Below are 19,527 nucleotides of genomic sequence, written 5' to 3'. Positions count from 1 at the left end.
TATTAAGCAACAAGTTACAAAGATTAAGGAACACTACTAGGTGTTAAGCGGTAGGTAGGTAAGATGTCCCCAAGTTTTTAGCTGTAAACTATAATACACTTCCTGGTAAATTTCCCTAAATATTATGCTTAAAGCTTCATAGTCTTTCCTAATAAATCTATAAGCTCTTGAGTACATAGCAAATTTGGGAGACATTTTTTATCCAAAAAGAAGTTTCTCAGAATTGTTCATGAAAATGCTGAAAGATAAGGTTATCAAGTTATTTGTTGATCAGTTTTGCTATGAACAGAAAAGTGTACCTTTGCAGACTGGTCCAGTATATGATGATTATGTCCCACTAGAAGCAGCAGTTCATTTTATTAGACTGGAGAAGAAGGTGATTTGGCAAAAATTGTATTCTTTCCAGGTTGGGTTGACTGTCTGGGAAGCACCTTTTTCATTGTTCTTCTTGTGGTAGCCTTAACAGTTTTCTGATAAGGTATTCAAAGAAAATTTGACTGGGTGATGTTATATGCAAGTTAATAACATCTCTTTCTCCACCAGAACACCCTTTTTCTTGAATTATTATATACCAGTTTATAAACACAAAGCATGTTAGTTGGATAATGATGCCAGGCTAGCTGCAACAAAATTGATGTGTCTAGGTAGAAAGATTGAATTTATACCTGGTGCTACGTTTTTGTGGTTGTTTTGGATTCCTTTGGTTGCCCTTAGTATATTTAGATGTTTTAAATACCCTAAGAATGTCTTGAATTTATTTTATCCAGAGTATAGATTCATATTCCTCCAGTCAAGATGTGTTAAAAGCCTATTGCCTAATTTTCTTTAATTTCAAGGGCAACAGTAAACTAGCCACTGAGAACAGTTATTAAAAATTGTCAGTTTTCAACTTAAAATCTATGAACATTTGGTATTGCCTTAAGAAAAGTTTGGGGGAAAGTTTTTTTTTTTCCTCTCCTAGTTGTATTTGCCTTATTTTAAAATTTGTTTATATGTGTTATGTAAAACTTGGTGAGAATACAGTGTCCTAAATTCTAAAAATTATTATTTTTTTTTTTTTTTGCCTTAAATGTTTGCTCTTTATACCAGGATTTGACAATAGACGTGAGAATAGTTGCCATCTTGGCCAGCTTTGGCATAATCATACCATATTTTCTTAACCAGTCAGTCAGATAAGTTGGAGGGTAAAAGTGAAGGGTTTTACATTTCTCTAGAAGCTCCCAGATTGAGGCCTCTGTTTGCCTATCATGAGAAGGTGCTTGGTTAGAGTTTTCAAAGGAGGTTATAACCTTCAAAGGAGCTCTTTATAGCCTGGGAAGTTATTTCTACTTAAAGAATCAGGTCTTTGTAGTCTTATTTAGTTATTATGTGTTCATCGATAAACATTTTCAACTGTAGGGTTTGTGCTCAGGAAATATAAATGGCAATAATGTCAGATACCACCTTAAGTGGTGTTTAGCCCCAAAGAAAAGATAAATGTTGGAATTGCTGTAATATTTCAGATCACAGTAATATGAATGAAATCACTGCATTTATACTGCGTGGTAGCAACCACTGTTGCATATTTTTCCAATTACTTGAGAACCTTCTGTGTTTGGTTGCTGGAATGTTGCCATGGTCACGTTCTGTGTTGGGTATGGAGTGGTGAACTGTGGAATCAGTGGCACCCCAGGACGCCCAGGCTTGGAACTAGGCTATCTGAGAAGTCTGCATTGTGTTGAAGCCACACTTGACATGGACCAGAAGGTTCTGAAGAAACTGGTGGAATCCATCAGTGATACTGTCAAGAGCTGTAAGTACTGACCAAATATCCAGCACTGCCTGAACATATCATTCAGTCAAATAGAAACATTGGTAGATGTACTGATTGGACATGAACAAGTGCTTTGTAACTCCAAAAGTAGAGTTTCTCTATTTTATATCTAATATTTTGGCCATTTTTAAAAAAATAGTTGGCAAATGAATGATTATCCCTGCACTTACGCTGAGAATATTTTAATCATCAGGTGTCCTAATGACAGCTTCCCTGAGTTCTCTGGCACAGTAGCCATAAAGGCAGATGATTGCTGTACTTCACAGGATTGATGGAGATGTTGGAGAAATATCATGGTGTTTTTGCACATGGCAAGTGTTTATTAAAACTAATCTAATTTAACAAATTTTTTTAGGATTCCTTGCCCTGCCAGACCTTAAAAAGTAATCTTGTGAAATTTTGCTTCTCAAGCCTGACCACAAGCAACCTTGACTGATAATTCTAAGAATTTGTTTTTATACTTGGAGGAAGTTACTTTTATCTTAGCCAGCTTTACAGCCTCATTATTGGGCACATCCGTTTATCATTGTATGACCTTGGCAGGATAGTCAGCACCTTGTCTAAGAAATCTCACTGTGGTCATAATTCAGTTTTTTCTTTCCTTGGGTGGATTTTAAATGATCCAAGCTCCTCAAGCACTTCTGGGCCCTGTTTTTCAATCCTGCTGTCATACTACCCTTAAAATCCATCCAGCACATTTAGCCAATATTGAATGTAGTAACAAATGCCTGCTGTCATGTGCTGCTTTCTTAATAGCCTGAGTTTTATAACATTCAAAAGGAAATTTTGCATACTTTAAAATTCTGACTCCCCTTCCCACCCTAATGAAATTATTTTTAGCAATGTGTGCTACCCATATGTGTGTTTAATACCATTATTTGTTATTTGAAAGCAGTTCTGTGAAATAATCTGTAGATAGGAGTATGTAGTACTTGATCAGACCCATATCCCATATAGTCGTCTACAAAGAAAATACTTATAGCTGTTTGAAAAAAGGAATAAGTTGCATTCCTTTGTTTTTCCAAAGTTTTTGACACATGCTAATTCTTAAGTTGTTAAAAAGTTCAGGCCCTAAACACTTAAACATAACTACTCACCAGTATAACCAGGTTACTGTTTTACATTCAGATTACCAACAGCTGTTTATTGAGCTTTTCATTGGCAAGACACTGTGCAAAACGGTTTATGTTCGTTGTCTTTATTCTCAGAATAAACCAAATGAGGTAGGTGATGTTATCCATGTTTTCAGGTGAGGAAACCTTGTCTTAGGTTAAGTTGTTTGTCTAAAGTTACACAAACTTCAGACTTGTGGTGGAGGCTGAGCTAGTCTGATGCAGAGTCTGCACTCATCTTTATTCTTCAAGTTAATCCTACTGATGAGCATTATAGTCCCTCGTGGTCATTCTGTGCAGTGCTTTCCCACAGTAAGGGCACAATTACAACTTGTTCAGATCAGTTTAGTTCTTGAGTCCTTCCAGTTAAGACCAGGATAGATGCTGGTCCTCTCATGACTAGAATTTGGTTATTAATGGGTAGGAGTGGGAAGGACTATAAACTAGTGCTGCCTTGACCTTCTCAAGAAGGGACTGTCTTTCTCTTGGTGTACAGAGTTCTAATAATTGCTTTATGTGGCAGAAAGTTGAAGTAATTTTTCCTAGGCTTTGCTTTAGAGCTTAGAAGGGAGCCTTCATAATTTGTTAGTCCCTCTTGTCCAGTCCAAGCCACCACCATTGCGTGACTCTCAGATCCTCAGCGGGTTACCTCCAGTGACCTCAAAAAGGGAATTCATTACCTTGCTAAGCAGCTGTTTACTTTTTTTTTTTCCCAAAAGACAGATATAGAATGTTTTGTATTCTAGAGCTAGTAGAACTTCTACCTACTTACCTTCATACTGCTTCCTAGAGCTACATTGTTCAATATGGTAACCACTAGCTACATGTGACTATTTAAATGTGCCATTTAAAGCTTGTGTTTCCTTATTAATTTTCTGTCTGGATGATCTGTCCATTGGTGTAAGTGGGGTGTTAACGTCCCCCACTATGGTTGTGTTCCTGTCGATTTCCTATTTCATAGTTGTTAGCATTTGCCTTATGTATTGAGGTGCTCCTATATGGGGTGCATATATATTTATAATTGTTATCTCTTCTTCTTGGATTGATCCCTCGATCTTTATGTAGTGTCCTTTCTTATCTCTTGTAACATTTTTTATTTTAAAGTCTATTTTATCTAATTTGAGTATCGCTACTCCAGCTTTCTTTTGATTTTCATTGGCATGGAATATCTTTTTCCATCCCCTCACTGTCCGTCTGTATGTGTCCCTAAGTCTGAAGTGGGTCTCTTGCAGACAGCATATATATGGGTCTTGTTTTTGTATCCATTCAGCCAGTCTGTGTCTTTTGGTTGGGGCATTTAGTCCATTTACATTCAAGGTAATTACTGATATGTATGTTCCTATTACCATTTTCTTAATTGTTTTGTTTTTGTTTTTGTAGGTCCTTCTCTTCTGTTTCCCGCTTAGAGAAGTTCCTTTAGCATTTGTTGTAGGCTTGGTTTGGTGGTGCTGAATTCTCTTAGCTGTTGCTTGTCTGTAAAGCTTTTGATGTCTCTGTCAAATCTGAATGAGATGCTTGCTGGGTAGAGTATTCTTGGTTGTAGGTTCTTCCCTTTCATCACTTTAAATATATCGTGCCACTCCCTTCTGGCTTGTAGAGTTTCTGCTGAGAAATCAGCTGTTAACCTGATGGGGGTTCCCTTATATGTTATTTGTCGTTTTTCCCTTGTTGCTTTTAATAACTTTTCTCTGTCTTTAATTTTTGTCCATTTGACTACTATATGTCTTGGTGTGTTTCTTCTTGGGTTTATCCTGCCTGGGACTCTCTGTGCTTCCTGCACTTGGGTAGCTATTTCCTTTCCCATGTTAGGGAAGTTTTCAACTATAATCTCTTCCAGTACGTTCTCAGGTCCTTTCTCTCTCTCTTCTCCTTCTGGGACCCCTATAATGCGAATGCTGGTGTGTTTAACATTGTCCCAGAGGTCTCTTAGGCTGTCTTCAGTTCTTTTCATTCTTTTTTCCTTATTCTTTTCTGCATCAGTGATTTTCACCATTCTGTCTTCCAGGTCACTTACTCGTCCTTCTGCCTCAGTTAATCTGCTATTGGTTCCTTCTAGTGTATTTTTCATTTCAGTTATTGTGTTGCATATCTCTGTTTGTTAGTTCTTTAGTTCCTCTAGGTCTTTGGTAAACTTTTCTTGCAACTTTCCGATCTTTGCCTCCAGTCTTTTTTTCAAAGTCCTGGATCATCTTCACCATCGTTATTCTGAATTCTTTTTCTGGAAGAGTGCCTATCTCCTCTTCATTTAGTTGTTTTTCTGGTGTTTTATCCTGTCCCTTCATCTGGTACAAAGTCTTTTGCCTTTTCATTTTCTCTGTCTTTCTGTGGCTGTGATTTTCAGTTCCACAGGATGACATACTGCTGATACTGCTTGATTCTACTATCTGCCCTCTTGTGGAGGAAGCTGTCTAGGAGGCTGGTGTGTGCTTCCTGATGGGAGGGACTGATGGTGGGTGGAGCTCAGTAAAACTTTAATCCGATTTGGTGGGTGGAGCTCAGTGACACTTTAATCTGCTTGTCTGCCAATTGGTGGGGCTGTGTTCCCACCCTGCGGGTCATTTGGCCTGAGGCGACCCAGCACTGGAGCTTACAGGCTCCTTGGTGGAGCTAATGGTGGACTCTGGAAGGGCTCACACCAGTGAACACTTCTCAGAACCCCTGCTGCCAGTGCCCCTGTCTCCTTGGTGAGCCACAGCTGCCCCCCACCTCTGCAGGCAACCCTCCAACACTGGCAGGTAGGTCTGGTTCAGTCTCCTATGGGGTCACTGCTCCTTCCCCCTGGGTTCTGGTGAGCACACTTTTTTGTGTGCCCTCCAAGAGTGGAGTCTCCATTTTCCCCAGTCCTGTGGAGGTCCTGCAATCAAATCCTACTGGCTTTCAGAGTCTGATTCTCTGGGGATTCCTCCTCCCGTTTCTGGACCCCCAGGTTTGGAAGCCTGAAGTGGGGCCCAGAACCCTCAGGACTTCTGCAGTATAACTGTTCTCCAGCTTGTGAGTCACCCACCCAGCATTTATGGGATTTGATTTTACTGTGATTGCGCCCCTCCTACCGTCTCATTGCAGCTTCTCCTTTGTCTCTGGATGTGGGGTGGGTTTTTTTCGGTGAGTTCCAGTGTCTTTCTGTCGATGGTTGTTCAGCAGTTAGTTGTAATTCCAGTGCTCTTGCAAGAGGGAGTGAGCACACGTCCTCCTACTCCACCATCTTGATTCTACTCCCTGTGACTATTTAAATGTAAATTAAAATTGGGTAGAACTTAAAATCCAGTTGTGGTCATAGAAGCCATTTTTCAGGGGTTAATAGCCACATGTGGGTTTTGGCTACCAAATTGGACAGCACAGATACAGAATATTTCCATCATCTCATAAAGTTCTACTAGACATTGCTGCTCTAGAATCATGCAAGTAAATCTATTCCCTTTTCCAAACAGTAGCCCTTTAACATGGTGGGGAAAGCAGATAACTACCTCAGGGTGTAGTACATGGCTTCATGTGTGTGTAATCTATGTGTTCTCGTAGGGCCCCATGCTTAGTTTAATGTTCTACTGACTTAAAATTAATTTTTTAAATAAGGGACCTGCATTTTCATTTTGCATTGGGCACATGAATTCTGTAGTTGACACTGGCCCCGTACATCTTATTTGCAGTATGGTAGCAGTATCTCCACCATCGGAATCACCTAAAGGTTTATATTGAAAAGGTAGATCCCAAGTACCACCCTTAGTATATTAAAAAAATTTTATGAAAGTGGGGCCAAGCACCCAGATTGTTCACTGCATGTATTCTTAGACACTGAAGTTTGAGAATCCTCATCAGAATTGTCTTTTCCACTTGAAACTTCAGTTTTGTCAACCTAATACAATCCCAGTTTGATTGATAGTGAGTTGGGAATAGACCCAGTCTTTCACACAGATTGTCGTTTTTATACTTACATACATTAACAAACTTTTTTAAAAAGTGAAGAATTTTTAAATTATTCATACTAAATAATTTCATGTGGTTTGATTCAACTGATCGTTTTGGCATCTCGAGATTACTCTGGATCTTGACTCACATCTAGCATGTTCCTTAACTTCTCCAGTTTACAAGTGATTGCTTATAACTTATTTAGCAAACGTATCGAGGGCCTTCTGTCGTGCTAGGCACTACCGGTTACTGAATGGATATTAACATAAGAAAAAAATATTTTGCTAAAATCCGAAGTATTTTGTGAACTGCATTTCTTTGATCCATTTTTACCAAATGGAGGAAACAGTTAAATGTGATATGACCTTGTGAATTCATGAGGCTGTGTTTTCTGAGCACTCGTGAGTTTTTAATACAGCTGATCGTCTCTTTTAGGCCTCAGCCCAGGACCACTTAGGGGCCCACTAGTCCATTGTTTGGCTTTTTCTGTATTTGTGAGACATAACGTGGGCCAGTATGTGTGCATACATAGGTTAGTGTACCTACATATTTCCTAGCTATGTCTGCTGAACAGGGTTAGAAATACTAACACCCCCGTAGCGACTAGCATAACCAGTGACTAGACCTGGGTTTCTGGATACCAAACTCTAATAAAAGAACCAGATTTCCTTGAAGAAATAGCTGAACAGAGCATAAAGGAAAAACCTACACTACTCCTGTTTTTCTTTTACTCTAACACTGCTACCATACTGATACTTCGACTGTGTGGAGGTTTCTCCCAACAAACAGTTCTCTGTGACATTAGCTGGGTGTCCCTACAATTTAACTCAGTTGTGACACTACCTGTATTCTACAGGTTAAGAGTTCAGTCCTACAAGACTACACCTCACCAGATGCCAATCACAAGTCCAGGTTGTTACCTGTGCTTCTGACCAACTGACTATCAATCAGGGTCCCCATGACCCCCTCCTTGTGTTCAGTTAATTTGCTGGAGCAGCTCACAGCACTCAGGAAAGCAGTTTACTGTCTAGATTACCAATTTATTATAAAAGGATATAACTGGGTACAGCCAGATGGAAGAGGTGCATAGGGCAAGTTATGTAGTAAGGGGTATAGAGTTTCCAGGCTCTCTCTGGGCACCTCTGTGTGTTCACCAACCCAGAAGCTCCCCAAACCCCATTCTTTGGGGGATTTTATGGGGGTTTTATCACATAAACATGATAGATCATTAACTGAATTTCCAGCCCCCCTTTGGAGAAGGGGTGGGGGCAGGACAAAAAGTTCCAAGCTTTTAAACATGGATTGGTTTTTCTGGTGACCAGCTCCCATCCAGGAACAGCCAACAGTCACCTCATTACAACAAAAGACACTCCTATCATCAGGGAAATGCTAAGGGAATTTAGGAGCTCTGTGCCAGGAACCAAGGGTAGAGACCAATTTTTTTTTTACCTGTTATCTCCCACAGGGATAATAGAAGATGAGCCTGGCAAGTAGTGCCAGAAAGCAAGGCAGTGTTGCAAAAACAAAAGGATCAGGGTATGTGAGAGACAGGAGCCAACATGAAAACTCCCAGTGACCAAAGCTGAAACAATTTGAGCAGCAAAATTAGTAACACAGTATTGGTCTAAAATAAATATATGTGATTGCTGATAAAAATAGTGGAAAGGAGACATCTTCCTTAGAAGAATTTAATAGTAAAAATATTCCTTTCCTAAGAAGTGGAGCTTAATTCCCTTTACCTTGAGAGACTGGCTTCTAAAGAATAGATTATGGAAAGGGAAGGTAGCATCAATAGATTCAGTGGAGAAGCCTGTAGACTCTGGCTTAACTGAGTGATTGAGGTTATCAGCAGCACTATGTCATGTTATTGATAATATCGTGTATCTCCTGATACGTGACAAGAACAGCACTTGTAGTGTGCTTCACCAAAACACATAACCAGTCTAATCATGAGGAAACATTAGGCAAACCTAAATAGAGGAACTTATGCAAAATAAAAACTGTTACAGTCATGAAAAGGATTAAAACTGAAAACTCACGGGTTGGAGGAGACATGACGACCAAACAGATCTTGGATAGGCTCCTAGAACAGAAAAAGGACATTAGTGGAAAAGTGGTAAAATCTGTAATTTAGTTAATGTGGCAATGTGAGTGTATTTTGACAAATGCACCATGGTTATGGTATTAACATAAGATGTTAACAGGGAGAAACAGTGAAGAACACTATTATCATTGCATCTCTTAAGTAAATTAAAATTATTCCAAACTAAAAAGTTTAATAATATGGGCCAATCTAGCATATCAACAACATTCTTACCCACAATTTCTCAAGTATCATTTACAGTGGTAACTTGACCATGTGTGTAAGGTCTTTAGTTATAGTGAAATGTGAGCTATGTGGATATAACTTAGAAAAAGTTACAACTTGCTGCAGATTTTGTCTAAAATCTGTGATTGTTTTGTTGGATGACTTGTCAGTATTTGACTCAGAGCAGCTACTGACTTTGAAACCTCGCGTTCTTTGGGGATCCATTTTCACAATGCTGTTGCACTCAGATATTAATTCCCCATCAGAGTTGAGCAGGACTAGTTTTAGGCAAGCATTAATATACTATGCACTCCATACAGTGTATCCACACCTGAGCTGCTTTTTTCTTCATAGTCCATAAGGGAAAAAAAAAAAAAGACTTTTCCAAGTTTTTGTCCTCAGGGCGCCTTCACCCCTTTCTGTGACCAAGTCTTGAAAAGTCACATTGCTTTATTTCCGCTGTACTTTTGGTTGAAATGGTCACACAAAAATCACCCTAGTTTCAAGGGAAGGAGACACAAACCCCATCTTTCTAAAGGAGGCATATCAAAAGTCTATTTTAAGAAGAGCATATGAGATGGGATTGTTAAAATCGTCTTTGGGAAAATACAACCTGTCACATCTGGATTCACTATTCATAAGGTGGTTTGAAGAATCTACTGCCGGACTTGCTAGGTGGTGCAGTGGTTAAGAATCCACCTGCCAATGCAAGGGAAACGGGTTCGAGTCCTGCTCTGGGAAAGTTCCACATGCCACGGAGCAACTAAGCCTGTGTGCCACAACTGTTGAGCCTGTGCTCTAGAGACTGTGAGCCACAACTATTGAGCCTGTGTGCCACAACTATTGAAGCCCACGTGCCTAGAGCCTGTGCTCCACAAGAGAAGCCACTACAATGAGGAGCCCACACACCACAATGAAGAGTAGCCCCTGCTCGCAGCAACTAGAGAAAGCCTGTGTGCAGCAACGAAGACCCAGTGTAGCCAATAGATAATTTTACTTAAAAAAAAAAAAAAGAATCTACTGCCAAAGTGATCTTCCTTAAATGCGAAATATCCTGTTAACTTGCCAGCCAAAATTTTTCAGTAAGCCCCTCATCTGTAAAGTCAAAGAATTCTGCCACCTGGCCACACCAAACTATCCGTGGCTCTCCAAACATGCCTTGCTGCCTCCTCTAGCAAATGCTTACTCCTTTGACTGGCTTTAGCTCAAGTGATACCGCTTCCTGGAGCCCCTTTTTGATTTCTTATCACCTCCCCCAGTTGATGATTCCTTTCTTTGGGTCACTACCAAACACCATCAATCACAGAGTTTGTCATACTTTATTGCACTTCTTTATCTCAAGTGAAGTAATAACTTTGAGGGCAGGAACCATGGTGTATTCATTGCCTGGTTCATGGGAGGCCCTTAATAAATGCTTGTTGGGTGGATAAAAATAACCTTTATGTCAAACTTTGGAGCTATGTGTGAAACCTGAGAATCCAGTTCATAAAATATTAGGTATCTTTGTAATTGCTTATTCCATAAATTTATCAACCATTTCCCTAAGAGTCAAGTCATTCTGACCACATTACATACCCTAATGTAAACTGCATATTTACTATGGGTTCTCATTGGTTTCGGTTGGGTAACTTGAAATCATCTCAAAGACAAAATCTAAAAATATTTTTCTCCCCACCTTCCCCCCCCCCCCCCACACACACACCAAAACAAAGGGAGGGAGGAAAAGGACAAGAGAAAATAGTAATAGTAACCAGCTTTCGCCTCCTAACTCTAGTTCTCTCAAATCTTCAGTTCATAGAATCAGACTTTTAGAAACTGAAGGAATCTCAGAGATTATTTAGGATGATACCCGAATTTTATAGGTGAGGACGCTGAGGCATAAAGATGCTGAATTAAGTCAGCTATGTAGAATAAGACATGGAAGTAGAACCCAGATACTTAGGTCTAGTACCCCCAAGCCACGAAGCCTAATCCCTTAGTTTTCTGTGCTGACAGTGCGTTAGAATCACTGTGCTTAAGCAGCATCTCAGGTTCTACCTGCTTTCTGACTTCATTTCCACCTCCCTAGCCAAAGCCCTATCACTCCAAGCCTGGCTTCTATGCTTCCAGTTTCCCCTTCAATACAACTTTGCCAGGTGTGTTCTCTTAAACCACTTCTCAGCCCATAGAGCATAGAATCAGCTGAGCTCTTGTTTCAAAGCTAATCCCTAGGCCCACTGTTAGCAATTGTGATTTAGAAGGTCTGGGGCAAGGCCTGATAATCTGCATATTTAACAAGTATTTAACAAGCAATGAGGGGGGATGATTTTCATGCAGAGGATCCAAAGATGACACCATTAGAAACCCTGCTCCAGTGAAATAAATGTTAATCCTCCGTCCAGGAATTCAAGGCCCTCTACTATCAGCCTGTCCTCTTCAATCTTGTTTTTCTCTTCTTCCTAACTTGCTGTGCTCCCAATAAAACATGTTCAACCATAAACCCCAATTCTTCCTCTTTACTCATGTTATTTCTCTTCCTGGGATTCACTTCTTTACTACCCTCAATACATTCCTTCCTGTATAAACACTGTGCATCCTTTAAGGCCCAGTTCAAAGTCTACTCCCAGGAAAAATTGTAATTCTTCTTCCCCATACTGATTCCTCTTCACATGACTAGTGGTGAGTGTTATATTACATAATTTATTATTTATATACTGTCTTAGGAGAGTTCTGAGTAAAGCCTATCTTGATTGTGTGAGCTCTTAAGTAACAAGTCCATGTAACACTTTTTAAATCACTACAACATCTAACATCATAGGAACAAAATAGCTGCTTAGTAAAATGTATTTAATTGGGTTGGAGAACTCACTGGTTAAATCTAAGTTGTATTTATTTGTATTTTCATTTTACAGTCAAAAAAGGTGAAGTAGAGTGTCTCATAAGAATTTTTCACAGCTTGGTGGAAAGAGCTGATGTAAGACTTGATAACATTGGACTCGATCGTAACACATTTCGAGTGATCCTGCACAGAATATTTGGAATGACTGATGATATGCTAATGAATAGGGGTAAGAAATCATGGAGACTGAAACGGTCCAAGCTGAGATGGCAAGTGTGTGTGTGTGTGTGTGTGTGTGTGTGTGTGTGTGTATAAATATGTGGCAAATATTATTTATATATATATTCAGTTTTCACCAAAGACTGAATTTTTTTAATACCAAAATTAGACATTTCTGGTAGTGCTACCAATTTAAGACAGTAAACTTGATTTGATTGTGAGGATGGTTTTTAATATAAACTCACTCAGAATTTCATATCTCGTAGCTGTACCACTTTGAGAAAGAACCAGTAATGAACTAAATAAGCTAGCAGTATCTTTTTTTTAAATATAAAGTTGTGGTTTCAGCTGTCTTTGGTTCATATGCTGTAGACATGTAAATTATTTACTTCTTCAGCACACAAAAAAAGTGAAAATTACTCAAGTCGAAAAAATCAAAGTAATTTTATATTTAAAATAGGAAATTATTTAATGTGATCCAGTCAGTTTCACTAACAGGTTTTTAGTGTTCAGTTTGATACATCTTGATGTATGTATATACCATTGAAATCATAACCATAATCAAAATAATTAATGTATCTATTACCCTGAAAAGAGTCAATATTTTATTTTCTGTAGGATAATACTAAGATTTCATTGGTAATTTAAAAAATAATGTGTTATTATAGTAATTTATCTTTAGGTATTGTATAAATTCTTTAGAACAGGATTTTACCACTGTTTTTACAAAAAAATTATCACATTGATTATCTCCACTGTTGGTCTTTTTTGCTCATAGTAACTGTACAAAACATCACAAGTGAAGCTCATCATTGACCGTGGAGGAGAATGGCTTCTTTCTGTAAAAATCTGTTGGAAATGTATTTCTAGTAATTTTGACTCTTTCAAGAAAGATTCTGCCAAAACCTTTTTTTCCCCTCATTTTGGGAGGAAAGATTTTTATATCTATTCCTAATACTCTTGAATTATAAAATAGCTATAAATTATAATACACTTACATGTTCTTTTCCTTTCAGTATTTTTTGCATTTGACAAAGACAATGATAACTACATAAATGTGAAAGAGTGGGTTAAAGGGTTATCAGTGTTTCTTCGAGGGACTTTTGAAGAAAAGCTGAAGTGTAAGATTTCTATGTTATTAACTTAGTAATATATATTGTCAGTTTTGTATTTAGTTAATCCTTAAATATTTTTTAAAAATATAAATTCATTATTCTCTATATCACCCTTGCAAAAGTAGTTCATGAGAGTTACACACACACACACACACACACACACACACACACACACACGAAATGGATGGCCTCTTTTATAGGAGAGTCCTCAGGCAGGGAGTACCCAAACACTTCCCTCACTAGGTCTGTATTACCCAGATGTCACCAGGATGGCTCTTTGGCTTAAGGCCCAGGCAAAGAACAGCAACTAAAGGTCAGGACATCTGGCAAGGCTGAGGTTTCTGGGGCTGCCTCTGGGCTCAGCAGGAAATGGGCCTTGAATATGGGGCAGCATATAGGTCACAGTGTGGCTATTCCTTGTCTTTTCATCAGAGAAAATGTGAGGGATTGACACAAAACAAGGTAAAACACACAACCATCGGACATAAGTACTCTAGTGTTAAAGTAAGTGTAGATGAATAAAGAGAGGGAAGAAGGCTGACACAAAGCCCAAAGGAAGGAGGATTATAAAGGGAGCTTCCTACAGAAAAGGACCATTAGGAATTACGAAGACAAAAATCTCCCAATTCACAATTTTGTAGAAATAGCTCTGGCCTCACCTCACCTGTACCATTGATATGATGTATATTTTCTATGTTTTACACCTCCTGTGCCAGGATTTGGGATGTGAAACCCTGGCAAGAATATAGGAACAATTTTAAGTGGCAGTTTTCAAGGGAGCAAATTGCTTAAAGTGTCACATTACTTAAGACTGCAGAGTTCTGAGTATGTAGGCAAATTTTTATCTAGGGAGAGAGGGATCATTTTGGATGGTACAGATGGGTAGGCTCCAAGGAGATGACAGACTCACTATCCAAGTACATTGAAAAATGTTCTTTGTCAATGATATAATGAAGTGTATACACTAGTTTTTGTACTGTATGTAAGAAGGAAATTATAACATTGATACACACATATATGTGTATGTATAAATATATATGTATGTGTAAAGTCTTCCTTTTCATATCCCAAGGGTATTTAATCTTGTGGAAAGATTTATAAAATCCCTCTACTGTGTAGAATGTAGGTTGTATAAATTGTTTTCATCCTTTTTTAATTATATATTGAAATAACTAAGGAGAAGACTAATGACATTTTAACTGTTCTTATCCAAGTCTTTAAACTTCTTGTGCTTTAAACAGTCTGTTTTGAAGTTTATTATTTCAATGGGGATGGTTACATTTCTCAAGAGAAAATATTTGACATGTTGAAGAATAGTCTACACCAACAGTCACCTGAAGAAGAGACTGATGAAGGAATAAGAGAGTTGGTAGATATAACACTGAAGAAAATGGTAAGAATAAAAAAAACTGTAATTCATTGTATCCAATCAAGGCGATGTTAGAGAAAGCTAAAGATGAAGAAATGATTCATTTCCCTACGTAATGAATGTAACCTTTATGAGGGTAGGAGTTTTTGTTTGTTCTCTGCTCTATCCATTGCCTACAACAGTGCCTGGCTGATAGTGGCTACTTAATAAATATTTATGGAATCGCTGGGTGATTAAATGAATCACATTAAGTAAATGTTAATTTTATTACTTTAAAATATTTTACTATCAGTAAAACCTCATTATTTGGGAAGGAGGGTGACAGATTCAGTTCTTTTAAAATTGGATGCAAATGTAGTCTCTTTATGACCTTTGCTCTCTAATCCATCTAAACACTCATTATAATGAATAACATAATAATAAAAATAGTTGTCCCTCATAAATTTCTTACTATATGCCAGGCCCATCACAGAACTTTAATATATGAACTCATTTTATCCTCAAAACAACCCTATGAAGTAGAAATCATCTCTATTTTGCAAATGAGAAAACTGAAGTGCAGATAGGTTTATACAAGGTCATAAGAGAAGATGAGATGTAGAATTCATCTTTCAATGAAACTAATAATACCTCTTTATTATGGACATAGTGATTTCTCTCTTTTTCTTACTATGACCCTAAACCAGGTACCAATGAAGGTTTGTAGCTCTAAGGCAGCCCAGGCCCAGCTCACCTCCATTACTTTGGAGCTCAGGAAAGTAACAGATGATGGGGTCTGCTGAGTCTCAGATTAAGCTAACACAGACTTCAGGGTGTCCTCTTCCATTAGAAATACTCACTAGCCACTGTTAGGACTGAGGGTAGACGTCTTGAGAGACAGTATGCTTCCCAGTACCATACCAACTCCCTTTTTTGAAAGAAAATGTTATAGAGTCAATCTTTTTTGGAAAGTTATTCAGAACTTTCTTTAAACTAGACTCTCAGCAACCCTGATTTTGTTATGCCCAGAAGTGAAAAAACAAGGACCCATCAAATCAAATCCAAATTGAATTAAGTGGTTAAAGGTATTCATAATGTACACATATGCTCCCTCCGTGGTTTAATCTTCCATAGTCCCTGAAATGAATACTCCATTCCAGGCTGGTCTGCTTCTTTCTGACTTCCACTTCTGCTTACTGTCATAATCTGTGTTGGGTCATTCTTCTGCATGTCCTCCTGACACCTCTCCACCTCTCTAGATCCCAGCCATCCTTAACGGCCTAGCAGTAATCTGCAAGCTTCTTCTCATGACCCTAGTCCATCCTGCAGTGTTACTGCTCTCTCAGTGCCTTGCTCCTTATTAAGCAGCTTCACTTTTATACTTTTTACTTTACACCTTTATCTCAAGTAAGAGATCCTTTGAGAAAAAAAGCTAAAAATTAAGCTTAAGAATCTGGCACTTATTTTATCATAAAAGTATTATAATGGGCTTCCTCTAATTTTCTGTCTTATTTCCCCAATTAAGGTATAAGTCCTTTAGGCGCAGGGTTTTATATGTCTAAGGTAATTGAGGTATCTTAGCCTGCTTGGGCTGTTGTAACAAAATATCATAGACTGGCTGGCATAAACAACTAGAATTCATTTCTCACAATTCTAGAAATTGAGAAGTCCAAGATTAAGGTGCCAGCAGATTCACTTCCTTGCTGAGGGCTCTCTTCCTGCCTTGCTGACAGCCACCTCCTCAGTATGTCCTCACATGGCAGAGAGAGGGAGCTTTGGTCTGTCTTTACTCACAAAGACATGAATAACATGATGGGGCCCTACCTTCATGACCTCATCTAAATCTAATTTACCTCCTCAAGGTCCCCACCTCCAGTATCATCACATTGCAGGGGTTAGAGCTTTAACACATGAACTGGGGAGGTGAGGAGAGACAAACATTCAGGTCATAATACAAGGTATGCCTATTAGACTAATAGAAACAAAGTAAGTGGACTCCATAAATAAGTACCTTTTGATTTCTGTAAGTAGTGCCTACAGAAGTGTGAACTTTGACTTGGTAAAATCTTTTATTCTAGAGTTATTTTCCATGCAAAATTAAAAACTATCATTTATCAAGAAATCATCTCCCCTGTAGGATTATGACAACGATGGCAAGATATCTTTTGCAGACTTTGAAAAAGCAGTGAAGGAAGATAGACTTTTGTTGGAAGTGTTTGGACCATGTTTACCAGAAGCAAAGGTACAGCGCCAGCAGCCAAATTGGTTGAGGGAAAATTTCAAAGGACAGAAAAGAAATACTTGCTAGACATTTACCTCTGTGGGACTTCAACCCATTGCTGAAGTTCAGGCAACCATGAAGGTCTTGGCCCCATCCTAACATTTGGGACCCAAGACAGTAGTGACTATTCAGTTATACTCAAGACTTTTTTTGAGCTTGTAACCACCTTAGCCATACAGAATTCCTAATTTCCTGTATGTTAGTATCTTCCCCCTAAAACCGAGGTATATTGGCTTGCTTAAGGGATAAAACAGCACGTAGAGTGGGTTCAGCAAGTACCCACCATAAACTGCTAGAAAACTTGATCTCTTTCTCGTTTGTTTATTGCCAAACAATAAGTTTTAAAATTTTGTGGCACATGTATAGTGCTTTATGGTATTTTATTTGTGCTCATGAAGGATTTTCGAGTATGAATATGACAAAGGTTTTCTGACCCAGAAGAGTCAGCCTGATAGTTAATTTCACTCATTAACATTTCCTTTCTTAATTCTTCCTTTGACCAACTGTGCTTTGCAAACGGGATATAGGAAGAAACTTTTTATTCTCTTAAGTAATTTAGATGGTGATTTTGTGGATGAATTTGCATGTTAAGCTATGCTCAGCTATCTCAGCTTGTCTAACTTGTCTCACTGTAGTTTATTCCCACATTTAAATTTTGTCTGGAAATCTGTGCTAAAAATCAATATGTAAAAGGCAGACTTCTTTTAAGAGACTGATGGGTGAAACAGTATAGAAAGATGGGCTGGACTGGAGTAACTACTTAGGTTCAGATGGAACACCAGTGGTTCTTCAGCTGCTACCCAAGAGTTCATCTGTAGCTCAGTTATCTAGAACCATACTATTAAAAGTGTAGTCTATGCACCAGCAGCAATGGTATCACCTGGGAACTTGTGAGAAATGCAATCTCGGACCCCACCTCAAACAAGCTGAAGCAGAATCTTTTTTTTTTTTTTTAAGTGCTTGACACGACAAAGGTTTATTTTCCTTCCTTCATCATGGTCAAACCGTGTGTGTTGGCAGCTATAGGATGGAGGAGCTGGCCTTCACACAGTCACAAATCAGGAATCCACTCAAGAACACAGCACCCACCTAGGAGCTCCTCCCTTTAGGGCTATCAGATGAATTTTTTTTTTAATTGAAGTATAGTTGATTTACAATGTTGTGCTAATTTCTGCTGTACTGTGGTAAAATACACCTATCATAACATTTATCTTAACTAATTTTAAGTGTACAGTTCAGTAGTGTTAAGTACATCCATGCTATTGTGCATCCAATCTTGAGAATTCTTCTCATCTTGCAAAACTGAAACTCTATACCCACTTAACAATTCCCAATTTCTACCACCCACCAGCCCTGCAGACGGTAGTTATATGTGGGTTTTTGACTGTGTGGAGGGTCAGCAACCCTAACCTTAAGTTGTTCAAGGGTCAGCTATGTATCCCACAAGGAAGTAGAGCCAGACACCTTGCCTGCAGCTTCTTTTAATACCATCCACAACTCAGTGCTGTCTTAGCAAGTTTGAATCAGTAAGTCATAAATGAAGGTGAAACTTCCTAACCTTTATGTTCAAATTCAATCGATTAGGCAAAAGGCCCTTTAGGATAGGGAGAAAAGCAGACACCATTTGGTATGGGCCTCCTCAGGTTATTGTTACCAGCAAAAAAAAAAAAGTGGAGGGTCTTTCCTGGTGGCACAGTGGTTAAGAATCCACCTGCCAATGCAGGGGATATGGGTTCGATCCCTGGTCCAGGAAGATCCCACATGCCATGGAGCAACTAAGCCCGTGTGCCACAACTACTGAGCCTGCACTCTAGAGCCTGTGAGCCACAACTATTGAGCCTGTGTGCTGCAACTACTGAAGCCCATGTGCCTAGAGCCTGTGCTCCGCAACAAGAGAAGCCACCACAATGAGAAGCCTGCGTACCACAATGAAGAGCAGCCCCCACTCACCGCAACTAGAGAAAGCCCATGCAGCAATGAAGACCCAATGCAGCCAATAAATAAATAAATAAATGGAAACAGCCTGGACATACTTGAATTTCTAATTATGTGGTCCACTGACAGAAAAAAAATGTGGGTGTGCTAAAAGTAGTAGTAAAAGTCTTGCATTTACAAATACTGATTTGTTCCTGCCATAGATAAATTATTCTTTAAAGTTAACTAAAGCATATAAGCTTCTACTTTCAGCTTTGTTGTAATACTTTAACTTTTTTGCTTTACAGAATTGTCTTGATTTTGAAGCCCTGGCATTCCAACATATCCTGACTTCTACCTTTTGAATGTGAATTACTCAAAATTATTAAAATGAGAAACAGATCCTGGTTGCTTATCTTTATATAGTAAAGTTTCTATGTTTGCTTCAGTTAATTTACATGCAGTGATTGCAGTGTGAGAGGTAATGTTATAAGCATGATTTCTGTAGTATTAAGTATGGATCAAAATAAAATCTATAATACTGATAAGTAATGATAAACTAATTAAATTGTTAGGTTAACCAACAACCTTAGATTTGCAAGCATATATTGTGAACCAGACATTCACAACCCTCTTTTCTCATGTTTCCTCAACCACAGAAGTTGGAAACCTAAACATTCAATTCCTCTGTTAGGA

The 19,527-nt window shown here is 38.6% G+C and overlaps 1 protein-coding gene across 4 annotated transcripts; it reads left to right on the top strand.

Annotated features, from left to right (window-relative positions):
• Positions 1 to 97: 97 nt before the first annotated feature.
• On the top strand, positions 98 to 19,521 carry LOC130851107 (calaxin-like). Of its 4 annotated transcripts, none has more exons than XM_057730981.1 (6): positions 98 to 1,792; positions 12,028 to 12,183; positions 13,190 to 13,294; positions 14,530 to 14,681; positions 16,774 to 16,878; positions 19,140 to 19,521. In XM_057730981.1, the coding sequence occupies exons 1-6, from the start codon at positions 1,615 to 1,617 to the stop codon at positions 19,194 to 19,196; spliced, it is 753 nt and encodes a 250-aa protein (XP_057586964.1). In that variant the 5' UTR covers positions 98 to 1,614; the 3' UTR covers positions 19,197 to 19,521. The 4 variants fall into 4 exon arrangements, with proteins under 4 accessions (XP_057586964.1, XP_057586963.1, XP_057586965.1 ...); XM_057730982.1 differs by lacking the exon at positions 19,140 to 19,521 and adding an exon at positions 2,007 to 2,124 and having other exon boundaries at positions 1,666 to 1,792; positions 16,774 to 19,133; XM_057730980.1 differs by lacking the exon at positions 19,140 to 19,521 and having other exon boundaries at positions 16,774 to 19,133.
• Positions 19,522 to 19,527: the final 6 nt, after the last annotated feature.

This window comes from Hippopotamus amphibius, chromosome 4 (genome assembly GCF_030028045.1).
Source record: "Hippopotamus amphibius kiboko isolate mHipAmp2 chromosome 4, mHipAmp2.hap2, whole genome shotgun sequence".
In the NCBI taxonomy this organism is placed as follows: domain Eukaryota; kingdom Metazoa; phylum Chordata; class Mammalia; order Artiodactyla; family Hippopotamidae; genus Hippopotamus; species Hippopotamus amphibius.
The sequence above is the reverse complement of the archived record's forward strand: the minus strand, read 5'-3'. Positions and strand labels throughout refer to the sequence as shown.

Excerpts from the sequence above, each read along its gene's own strand:
- LOC130851107 (XM_057730980.1), top strand. The coding sequence starts at position 1,615 with ATGGTCACGTTCTGTGTTGGGTATGGAGTGGTGAACTGTGGAATCAGT. Across the intron at positions 12,184-13,189 it reads TGATATGCTAATGAATAGGG|TATTTTTTGCATTTGACAAA; the intron begins GTAAGAAATCAT and ends TTTTCCTTTCAG. Across the intron at positions 13,295-14,529 it reads TTTTGAAGAAAAGCTGAAGT|TCTGTTTTGAAGTTTATTAT; the intron begins GTAAGATTTCTA and ends TGCTTTAAACAG.